The sequence below is a fragment of the Alosa pseudoharengus genome, unplaced genomic scaffold, assembly GCF_046254945.1.
Source record: "Alosa pseudoharengus isolate Yale_2024_CS ecotype anadromous, Long Island Sound unplaced genomic scaffold, YU_APseudo_1.1 YU_APseudo_1.1_scf_34, whole genome shotgun sequence".
Lineage (NCBI taxonomy): Eukaryota > Metazoa > Chordata > Actinopteri > Clupeiformes > Clupeidae > Alosa > Alosa pseudoharengus.
The window spans coordinates 343,347-355,404 of record NW_027468737.1 but is presented as its reverse complement, the minus strand read 5'-3'; the positions used below and the strand labels follow the sequence as shown (position 1 = coordinate 355,404).

Below are 12,058 nucleotides of genomic sequence, written 5' to 3'. Positions count from 1 at the left end.
ATTTATAGTGGCTTTAAATAAGGACACAAATAACGTAGCCTAACTCATTTTATTCTGACATCAAACACATTCCACTTGGTCAGCTTCAATTTCAATTTCATTTCACTATAGAGTGAAACATTAAACTGTTGTATATTATCCATGCTGATAAATGCTTTAGAACTATAGCCTAACCATAGCTTTTGTGCAATCGCCTTTGTGATCTTGTGTGTTTTCTTTCGTTTCTAAAGTCTTTAGGCAAATTGTTTCCTATGTGTGGCTCAGACACATGGACTTGGGACATCACAGTCTGTGCTGTGGCCTCCATCCTCCTCCAGGGCAGTTGCCTCAGTTCATCATTAGATATGCAGGTTCCAGGGCAGTTGCCTCAGTTCACCATTAGATATGCAGGTCCCAGGGCAGTTGCCTCAGTTCACCATCAGATATGCAGGTCCACAGCGGTCCTCACAGTAGACAACAGTCCTTTCTTCATGAGGTAGGTCAGGTGTTTTGCTTAAAATGTCACAAACGTGATTTGAAAAGACTTGAGCTATTGAGAGTTATAATATCCATATCCACCAAATAGTGTCCTCTCATGGTAAGCAGGTCCACTGTGGCTTGACCAGGTCTCTGCAATGGGGAGGTGAGGTAGCGTAGTGAGGAGGTATGACGCATCAGCTCCTTCAGGTCACAGTGGTCAGTCGGTCCAGGATGAGAACAGGCCATCCTGCAATACTGTCTGGTTCATAAGCAGCTGGAGAGAAAGTGGATGAGATCATATTTCACTCTTTGGACTTATCCAACTGTACACCATGTTAACATCCCTCAGATGGGGAGTACTGGTTTAATTCACATTATTACACGGCTCTTCATAATGCTGAAGAATGCTCCATTCACTTGAATGGGCCTTCCCAACGTTCGGCGGTCTGCTAATTCTCACTAACAGACCGTTGCTAAGTATAACAGACCGCTGTCAAGGAAAATGGGCTTTGTGCTTCTATTTCACGTCTTTCATATCACTACGCAAGGACTGGAACTTCATTCAAAAGTGAAAGCGGACGGTTGATCAGCTGTGTTCTAAAGAATGTTTGATTCAAGTTCAGCGTGTGCTGTTGTCGAACTATTTGTTTCTCACCAAAAGCCACGATGAAACGGTAACAAATAGGCTATAGCCTAGGCTATGTAGGCTAAAGAGTCATATCGTGGAGAGTTTATTGTTTCGTTTTGGCAAGTAGCCGTGTAATAAGCGGGATAATGTATAGAACGCCGGTCTTTATTGGGAAAATAAGTCCCTTCAGGGCGAAACAAGACCCCTCCGCTGCGCTTCGGGGTCTGGTTTGCCCTGTCGGGACTTATTTTCCCAGTAATGACCAGCGTTCTATACATTATCCCTTACTTGTTAACATCCCTCAGATGACATGCTAAGGTAACACAATTCCCCTTTTTGAGATGTTAAAGTAACACTATTCCCCTTTTTGTCAATTGTCAACTAACTGGGTAAATTCAGTGCTAAGGGGGAACTGGTTTAATTCACAGTGATGTTTGCATATTGCAACATAACAACCTTCTCTCTTTTCATGTAGGAAAATAGCTTGTTACCATCAAAAGCCAGAGATCCATGAAAGCGTCAGCATAATTTCTGTCAGGAAGACTTAATTCGTCACTCATTCATTCATTACTTCCAACCAATCACCAGTCTGCATCAGTCTTTATAACGACATGACTTTGCACCTGCCTGTTGCTTTCAGGTGCTGATTTTAGATGTTCCCACCCTCCCTCCCCTAACCACCACCAGTTTGGTCCAGACATCCAAGGGGTAGGCTCCGCGCCTGCCGTCTCATACCGGCAGGATCTGCAAGGGTCTGCACACTCGGTGACCTGGACCGAGGACGGGGCCTATGCCAAAGACTCTCACTGTTGCTTATGTCTTTTGTAAACCCTTTGATGGATTAAAACTTAACTTTCATTATACATCCCCAATCTTTCTGGTAGAACTGCTGTTCCACAGGATGTTATCTGCAGGTTATTATTCATCCCTATCAGTCAGACTGAGTTGCACAACAGTAGGCTACTCACCATCACTTTAATGAATATGGACACTTGGACCATTCAGATCATTCTGATCACGTAACTGCTGTCATCACACTACAGCCTTCAACTTGTTCCTAGTAAGAAATAAACGTATTATCAGACAGGCAATACAAATAATTTAATATTAAAATAGACACCAAAAACAAACTATTGAAACTACTGTGTGTGTGTTTGTGTACACAATATCTGAGCAATTGTTTCATCAGTATTCTTGAAAATGGTAACCATGATAGCAGTAGACCTAAATTATAAAAAAAATGTTTTTAATAAAAAAAAAACGTTCTTACAGTTTGAGTTTGTTTGAGTTGATGAGTTTTTACCTTCTTAAAGCCATTGATCGCTGCTGTTCCACAAGATGTTACCTGTCGCGTATTATTCATCTCTATTCTCTCTGAGTTGCAAAACAGCAGGCTTGCTTTACTTGAAATGAACATGTTCATTTGATTCTGATCACGTACTGCACTATAGCTTTCAGCTTGTACCTAGTAAGAAACAAACATTATGATCAGACAGGCTATACAAAAAATATAGGTAGACATGGAAATAAGCTTTAATGAATAATTACAATTGTTACAATGTGATGAATGTGAGTTTTGATCAATAAGGTATGCAAAATAAATAAATGCAAACTAAATTGAAGAATAAAATAGACTACTGAAAATATATGTATGTGTGTGTATAAAACAAAATGTTAAGAAAATGTCTTTAAAAGTATTCTTGAAAATGTCAACTATGATAACAGTTCGCCTAAATCATAAAAAAATAATAATTAAATGAGAAACATGACTATTCTTACCTGGTTTGGTTGTTTGTTTTCCCCCCTCTTCCTTTTTAATATAAAGAGGCCAACCAGAACCCCACATATGAGGACTATACCAGCAACTACACTGACTACAATGGCAACAGTGTTTTTTCTTTCACCACATTCAGTGTCAGAAGATGTTGATCCTTTTCTCAAGACATCAAGTCTCAGCAACTCACACCTACAGAGGTCACATAAATAAGTACACTTTAGATACGTGACTAACATCTGAGTGTTTAATCTGAACCTGGAAACATGTACACTGTATGAACTCACTGTGTGTGTGGTCTGCAGGATGTGAATGATCCATCTGAGTATGTGTCACCTACACAGTCACCACACACAGTATCTGAAGATGATGTGCCTGCATGAAAAGACATAATTAAAACCAAGGTTGATATTTAATATGCCTTACTTTCATGTCAGTTTCTCATGGTTTGACTGTGTTACGTGCCAGTCTAGGGGTTAGACACGCAACAAAAGAGTTGAGGTTGAAAACCTCCAAAAAGGCGGACAAACCAAATATCGGTCAAATTTTAAAGTGTTTATTTACACCAAAGTGAATAGGTAATAATAAGAATAAAAATAACAAAAAACATTAGCTCAGAAATCATAAGTACAAACATAAAAAGTAGAAACATAATTTGAAAGCAAGGCCTAAAGTCCAAGCCCACGTCAAGGTCAAGCCAGCCTCTAAATCTGGCAATTCGAGCAAAAACAGCAAAAACTGCTGCCAGAATTGGCCATTAGCGTTACCACCAGCCAGGAGCTCCTGCAACACAGCTCATAGACAGGACAGAACAGAGCAGGGAAAAGCAACACAAACACACCGGAACATAACAGCCTGTGTGTGTTTTCACCTCTTCAACTAACAATGTCATCCTGTCTGTAGGATAGTTATAGAGGATTTCCTAACCTGGCTGTTTGATGTACTGTCCTGGTGAGCACTTTGTGTGTTCCACAGCTCCTCTGCAGCCATCTTTGATTGGGTCAGTGCAGTAGTGACTTTCCAGAGGCTCACAGAGTGTGTCTGAGGTGGAGCTGCACGCCCTCTTCACTCTTAGACCTGCAGCTATATTACAAGGATACAAGGATACAAGGAAGTTTATTGTCACATGCAAATAGTTACTGGAAGTAAGAAATGCAGTGAAATTATGTCTGGTGTCAGCCTATTTGTGCATTAATGGGGGCGGGGGGTAAAAAGTGCAGTAGAAGAGGGGTTTAGTAGATTAAGTGGCAATGGCTGCATAAAGGCTAGGTAATCAAAGACATGGGTAGATGGAGGAGAAATCAAAAATAATAAATAAAAAGTTCTATGGAGATGTGCAAAAGTTGGAGTATTACAGTAGTTATATAGAATAAAAGAAACAATGCAAAGACTAACATGTATAGTAGGCACCAAAATAGACTGGGGAGGTATTTACTTACTGGAGTCATAAACTGTGCAGGGTTTGCACACAGTGATTTCGTGGTAGTTGCAGTGTCTTAACACGTAGTGACCTATAATAAGTAAATAAGTCCCAATAACACACATCAAACATGGGTTTATATCATTCATGCCACATAGAGGAAGCTCTGAAAAGGGATATGTTGTGTAGCCTACTATGACAGACTCCTTACCAGGGCCACACATGGGACAACACCACTCTCCTGCAAGGTACTCAGCTCGGCCACAGGCAGCAAGAGTAGAGATCCCAGACACAGTCACGAGGAGGATCGTAGCAATAATCACCAGCTTCACCATGCTCTGTTCTGATTGGGGTGCAGTTCACTTCAACACTTTGTTCACAAAGCTAAGCCACACACTCATATCCTGCAGTGTTATAGATGCATCTGTGAAAACAATAAAAAATACTTTTAAACAATACTGTTGTGTCCAGGGGTTATGTGAGGGGCCTGTGGCGTTTTTTGTTTGTTTGCCTGTTTCTGGTTTCTGAGGTTCACAGATGCCCAGGTAATGACATGGAGAAATGACATACAATATCAATATAGGATGAGTGAGTCGCATCGGTAACATACATTATTTATCATTCATGAGGTCATTTGGGTTCAGTTAAAAAAACATGAGTGTTCTTCAACAATGTAAGCTTGTTTGGTTTCCTACCGCATATCCCCCCCACACACACACACACACGAGATATTAGTTCTGTTCCTGTCTGGATTGCAATATTTGTTCTCTCAGTATTATTATCCAGCTTCTTGGCCTACTTGTGCCCATATTTTGACTATTTTTCAACAAGTTCAAATAGGTCTTTGAGTTCCATAAAACATGTTTCTGAAGTTGTTTGGTGGAAATAGCGTGTAGGAAACGATTCTGCTGCTCATTACATATTCATGATCTGCAGCTAATTTGGCCACGCCCAAAGCTTCTAGAATCTCTGCCCACGCCCCACTGACTCTTACCACTACTACTACGTTAACTTTCACATGGACATGGCGGCAGTAGTTCAACCATACATGTTCGAACCAGAATCTGATCCTGAAGGAGGGGAGTCTCCTGCACTACCCTAGACTCAGAGACGCTTCTAAATGGTTAGTGAAACTTTCTATTTTTTTTAAACTTAGATAGTCAGTGTTTAGCCCGTGAAAGCTAAGTTAGGCTAGTCTAGCTATCGATAGCTAACGTTAGTGCCAGGTCAGGCACTATTATGAATTATTATTCATTATTTATTAAACTTAATGAATTTGTATTCACACAGTAGTAAACTATATTGTGCTTCTTGTTCACTAAACGTGAAGTTATGTCTTGTAAGGGACTGTACGATATTTAGCGGGGGGGGAGGGCCGGTCGCCAGACGATCGGGTTAAAAATGTTCTGCCTGGCCCTCCCCCCTGGTCAATTTTTTATTTCCAGGGGCCTCCCCCCGGCTCAAAAAAATTCTCCTAGGCCCTCCCCCCTACGTGAATCAAATAAAACTGGTCGGAAAATTACGTTTACAAGGTTAAAACGGCCAGCAAATGTCATAAGCACACTTACACACACACGGGTACACAGTGTTGCGCGAGTTTGGTCACAAGCGGCCCGCGGTCGCCCGATATTTTAATCAACCCGACCGCAACTCGGACCGCGAATATTAATTAGGACAACATTATACCCGACCCGCGATCCGACCCGCTTATTTACAAAATATGTGCTTTTGGTTATAGCCTGCATGCAGTGTGACAGTAGGCCATTTCTGTAAAACAAACTAATTTATTTGCGAAACTTTATGCAGTAGAACTACACGCAGTAGGCATGCAGGACATAATGTTTGCGCAGGAGAGAGAATGAGAATAAGAGCGCAAGCACGCACGCAACCACCAAGGATAAGAACACTAGGATAAGATTTGAAGGCCATGGACATACATCTTTCTTTCGAAAACAGAAATGGTGAGGCAAGGTAGGCAAGAGAGATACATTGCTGGTCAAAACACATTTTACACATGCAATAAACATTTATTTACCACTGTCATTGTACATAAAAATACAGTATTGAATGATTCACTGATTCCAAATTAGACATACATTATAAAACCTTTTGACTAGCAATGTTAATTTTTCTCAGTCGTTACAGGTATTAAGCCTACAGAAGTTTTGTGAGCTGGTGCTGGGGCTTCCTTGGTAGAAAGATACGGGTAGTGATCGCCTCATGTGTCGTGACGGGAGTTTCCTGACGCCCATGGAAGATATGTAGGCTTCAAACTCCCGCCCCTTGATTGAATCTTGAGACATAGCTGGCGATGACCTCCTCCTTGTCTGGATGCTCATATTGTGAAGACAGGTCCGGCGGGATGTTTATCTTCAAAATCTTGTCTCCCTACGATGATGGGTCAACAAAGACTTTCTCCATGATCATGTCCATCAAATCATCAACATACCCTGTGCAATACACATACACACAAAAAAGTGAATCACTAGTATAATTTACTACATTATTCAACAACTGTTCATTTTGCACGTGAAATTTTGTAGTTTCTCAGGTATTTAAATACGTTTGTTTGGTTTTATTTATTGTGTTGAAAGCACTGTTGCAGTACTTTGTCATGTACAATGTAAATGTTTGTTTTTGTGTAAAAAAAACAAAAACTTACGGAATGTAGCGTCTGTCTTCACTGGTCTGGCTCTGCACTCTCCCTTCCTGGATTTTGGAAAGCTCAGTTTGTAAAGAGGATCCCCTGAAGATGTGGTGGCTTGTCCTCGATTAGCATTCTCATTATAATGCAGTGCAGCCAGTCTTGGACAGTAAAAAGAAAATCAGACATGAAGACAATTTCAAGGAATGGGCAAATTTTATCAAAGAATAAACAGTTTAATTTACCTGCACAGTATTCCCAGATATGGATAGACCACGTTTTTGGGTGCGAACCGCAGAATGACACTATGGAACGCCTCCAAAGAGGACGTCTGATAGTGGGGACTGAGTTTGGCAATATCCTTCAGGACAGTCTTCTTGGTCAGCTCCTTTTTCTAGATTGTAGAATGCAGGAGTTCCTGCAAAACAAAAAAAATATATATATAGTACATATCATATTTTTGGTAATGACCAAGAAGACAGTTGTGTGCCAACACTCTTTCTTTCAGGGGGCTCAGTCTGGCAACCAATATATTTTGTAGCTGGTCTTTCTTCTGTATGTAATGTTTATGATGTACTGGCCTATACAAAAAGAGAAATGACATCAACTTCTTCATCTTACATGTATGCCAACAGCTACATCAAGTAAAATAAGGATCACTAATAAATACTACACAAGAGAAGAAACTAATTACAAATAATGGTTGGCTTTGAGTGTAAATTGTCCAGTGATGTAGCAATTTCAACCATACACTCGTTCTACCCTGGACAACACTAACATATTCCAGTTCAGAAAACATTTCCAAACGCATTATTTTAGCAAATTCCCCGAAACCGCCGAGGATGTGTACTGCATGACCGATTTTGTCACAGGGTTTGAATGTCGAGACAATGCTGATTGCTAAGCTAGCGGTTAGCGTTAGTGGTTTGGTTTCGATCCGATACCAATTAAATATAGGGTCAGTATTGCCGATACCGATACCAATACTGATATTTGTAACTAAAAGTAGTTTATATACTTTTATGTAGGGGAGAACAGTGTGTCATGATTTATGACGTGAATAAGACATCAATATGTGCATTTTGAACAAATTAAGATATATTGGAAGTGAACTCAAATTAAAGTATCGATCCCATCACGCTGGTATCGATCCGATACCAATACCAATGTTGGTATCGATACTATCGATATTTGGATCGATATGCCCACCCCTAGTTAGCGTTGCCTTGTACGGTGGCAAAACACTACCTACTTGGTTAGTTTAGCAAAACACTGCTTGGTTAGTTCGTGTAGAATTGCAAAATAAACACAGGTAAATACATGCACAATTTGACATCTCCCTTATACATGAATTAGCTGCTAAAAAGATCAGAAACATATGTTTGGATTAGGGGCGAGCTAGGCCTAGCTACTGTATCTTCTGATGTGGTGGGCAAAAATCTACTGTAGCTTGACGACCAAACTTGTAATCTCGCCCACACACACACTTGTTTTAAACTGACTTTTTGTTGCGCAACCAATTACAGCATAGAAATCTTTTACAAATGCACAACTTTCCAAAGTTTCGCTGGACAATGGCTTTACAGGAGAAACCAAGCAGACTTGTAAACTAACTAATGTTAGAAGCTAGCGCTAGCGGTTAGCCGCCTCGGTGTCAATGGCAAAACACTGCTACAACACACACGAGTTTACCCTAATTTACAAATGAAATTGTATAGAACTACTTACATGTTCCTCATCTGCAGGTATTTCGTGCAAAGTTGGAACTGCGCCGTCGTTTAAGATGAGTTTCCCGGCTAATCCTGCCTTGTACTGACCGTAGTTTGAGAAACAGTCAGTCTCGAAATGATTGTTGCCAGTTTCTTGCCAACTGTAGCAGGGATATTGCAATCAAAAATGAACTCAATCCATGCCGCTCTTCTGTCCTCTTCGGCTGGGACACGATGAAGTGTTTTGTGCTCTTTTGTACAGCCAACAACAGAGCATTTCGCATGGGACTTCGACATGGTGCATAATCCGAACCAGTGCTTCCAAATCGGTAACAAAATGGCTGCTATCCGAGAAGTTTACTGCTGAACCTGGTGGGTGGAGACACTGTACGTATGCTCTGAGGGGGTGGGAATATTCAAATATTTCGGCTTGTGACGTAAAAACCCGTGGCGATTTTGAACAGCTCACCCAGAGGCTGAAGGTGGGATCAATTCTGAAACCTGTATCTCACTCAAAACAGCATGGATGGTTTTCCTTACAAGTTTGTATGCATGTGGAAGCACCAGAGACACACAATAACACCCCAAATCCCAGAAAAAGTGATTTTTGCATAATATGGGCACTACTTGTAGCTCAATGCCCTATATGTCAGGCTCTTGAGGGAAGGCTTTTCAGCCAGCTCATACATTTCAGATGGACTGTTACGTGTGTTGTAGCAGCTATTGTTTTAGTGTTCGACATACAATATAAATACAATATAAGAATGTAAGCATATAAGCAATATGGGACGAGTGAGAGTGGCTAAGTTTCTAAGTTTACTTAGACCTTCTCTAAGTAAACTGTAACACTAAAGCAAGAGGCTACACTGAGATTCTGGAGGAAAAGCTCAGGCAGTGTGCCAAGAGACCTGCCCCAATAGGCATAATTGGACCAATAAACCATACAATGATGCAAAACATACAGCCAAACAAGGCAAGAAATGGTTAACAGAGAACAATGTCAACTTTTAAGAGTGGCCAGAGTCCAGACATCAATCAGTCAAAAGTTAGCACAAGGCCAAAGTGATGGCAAATAATCATTCCTGCCTCAAAACCCAGATTGCTGCTAAAAAGGTGCGGTCTACAATCATGTGGAGACATGGAGAGGCTTGGTAGGTATAGAGCTGCACAGTCCCGCCCACAGCCGATGCCGGATGTAAAAAGTCAATGCAATTTCTCCATTGACAATTGCGGTGTAAGCCATAAAAACTTAACTGCACGTGGTAGACTTAAAACCAGCTACGGTTGTACTAAGCGATTGTATATGCTCCTATAGACACCAAGAGTTCGTGGGGCACTAACCTTGTTTTGAGATAAATGCCTTTTATTCGCGATCTCTTGGATAAGTACTTCATTACCCACAATCCTGAACAATCCCACAATCCCACAGTGATGCCTCTGATTGGTGGAAAGGCCGTTATGGTCATAGTTTGAAACTTTCTCAGCGGAAAAATATTGACAAAGATGGAGGAGTTTTTTACTGCCTATGGCGAAAATCTTAATGTGATTAAAAACTTTCTTGACGAATATTGGTACTTGTATCAACAAAGATTGGGGTTTATACATCACACGAACTTAGTCAGGGCCAATACACTGATATATATACCGGAACTTAGTCAGGGCCAATACACTGATATATATACCGGATCCGGCCCCCGAATGAATTATCTACGGCCCCCGGGATGATATTTGATTCGTATTAGAACCGGCCCACAGGCCACAGCCGCCGGCTGCTGTTTTGCACGCACCAATACTCCATTTCCCACCATGCAACGGTAGCCCACGAACTCAGTGCGGCGCCGCAAGTGGGCCTCGGCTTCATTATTCATCAGTATTCAGTCAGGGCAGATGTCAACTTTCAGCTACCCCCCCTCCCCAGTGTTGTGCCTGAACGCGTTCATTGAACGAAAGTTCATGATTTTGAGCGAACGTGAACTGAACGTACTGTATTAGCCTAACTGCCTGATTAACTGCCTGATTAATCTCCTTTAATATGGCAGCATGCAGGTCACCATTTGTCAAACTATGGGCCGCGGTCCGCAATGTGGACAATGGTCTGCAGAGTGAAATTATTCCCGGGCCATGGTCTGATAATTTGCTGCGCAATTGATCGATCAAGGAGCCACGGACAGAAAAAGAAAACAAACATTTCTGCAATTAGTAGGAAATACTTGTTTGGTGTCATCAAACATAGAGGCATAGAATTAAGTCGTGGTATGGGCGTTTATTCAATGCATGCGTGTGCACGTTGGTAGCAAAGCTAAGCTTCAACCTATTGGAAGGCTATTTAATTATGAAACGACATTTAATAGAACGACGTGGATTTATGCAACTTCCATAAAAAAACAGCACAGACTATATAAAACACTGTTTGGCATTAAGTATTAAAGTCAGCCAAAAGCTATTAATTAGTCTTAGTTAAAGATAGTTAAAGATCTCCAGATCAGTGATTTACGCATGATCTGATCCGCCATTTACCATTCACAAAAGCTGGTATTGTGTTTCCTGAATCCTTCAGGCATTCAAATGAAATGTAATTAGCATATAAAAATTCTATCAGTGTATGATGCTTGCATGAGGGAAACATCCCAAAACAACAGCACCCATATAACTGCTGTTGTTTTGAGAAGTATTTCTCATGCAAGCATCATGCAACAATGCAAAAACAATGAAACTATTGTAGGCCTAATTATATTTTACATTAGTAAAGCAGTACTCTGATGTGCATGTTTTCACAAACTTTTGTGAACAATCTTAGCACTTTAAACATTGACTGTTTTGAAGTGCATGTATAGCAATATAGTATCAAAATAATAATAATTGTGATATCATTATGATAATTTGATGGGGGGTGGGAGGAGGGGGTGGGTTCATGTAGGTGGGCCCTATGACCCCAAAGTATGCCTTGACTGGGCCTCAGGTCAAAGAAGTTTGAGAAAGGCTGATGAAGACGACAAAGCAGCAAGGAGGCATCGTATGATCATTTAAACAAGTTTTATGACAAGGTCGGTGAGGATGGGAAAAATCGTACATTTCTGTGCAAACTTTGCCCGCACTTCAGTCACAGTCATTATTCATTTAATCATTAAATAAAATACAGTACACATCTTGGTTCAATAGGTTACGTGCAGTCATTTTCATATGTTTTAATAAACATTGAACCAGTCCGGCCCTCGGCTTGTAGCAAATTAGTTTTTTTGGCCCTCTAATGTATTTGACTTTGACATCCCTGGGCTATAGCGTTCATGGGCTTTGGAAAAACCTTTTTCCCAGTGAAAACATCATTCCGCGTCATTCACGTCACGTAATGTGCGAGTCAGAGGTCGGAAACTAGGGCTAGATTTTGCTAACAGAGTTGCTCAGTTAGGGGCTCGTCATCACTTTT

The 12,058-nt window shown here is 40.9% G+C and overlaps 1 protein-coding gene across 3 annotated transcripts in view; it reads right to left on the bottom strand.

Moving 5' to 3' along the window:
* Positions 1–35: 35 nt before the first annotated feature.
* The window catches only part of LOC143101385 (tumor necrosis factor receptor superfamily member 5-like), a 35,154-nt gene continuing 23,131 nt past the window's right edge, over positions 36–12,058 (bottom strand). For 2 of the 3 annotated variants that reach the window (XM_076264694.1, XM_076264696.1), the window contains 6 exons: positions 4,493–4,705; positions 4,301–4,372; positions 3,789–3,944; positions 3,149–3,236; positions 2,867–3,053; positions 1,787–2,552 (listed from right to left, as the gene is read on the bottom strand). In XM_076264694.1, the coding sequence (XP_076120809.1) occupies positions 2,334–2,552; positions 2,867–3,053; positions 3,149–3,236; positions 3,789–3,944; positions 4,301–4,372; positions 4,493–4,616 (846 nt within the window). In that variant the 5' untranslated portion in view covers positions 4,617–4,705 and the 3' untranslated portion in view covers positions 1,787–2,333. Of the gene's footprint in view, positions 734–1,786; positions 2,553–2,866; positions 3,054–3,148; positions 3,237–3,788; positions 3,945–4,300; positions 4,373–4,492; positions 4,706–12,058 lie in introns of those variants that run through there. The other variant, XM_076264697.1, reaches the window with a different exon arrangement.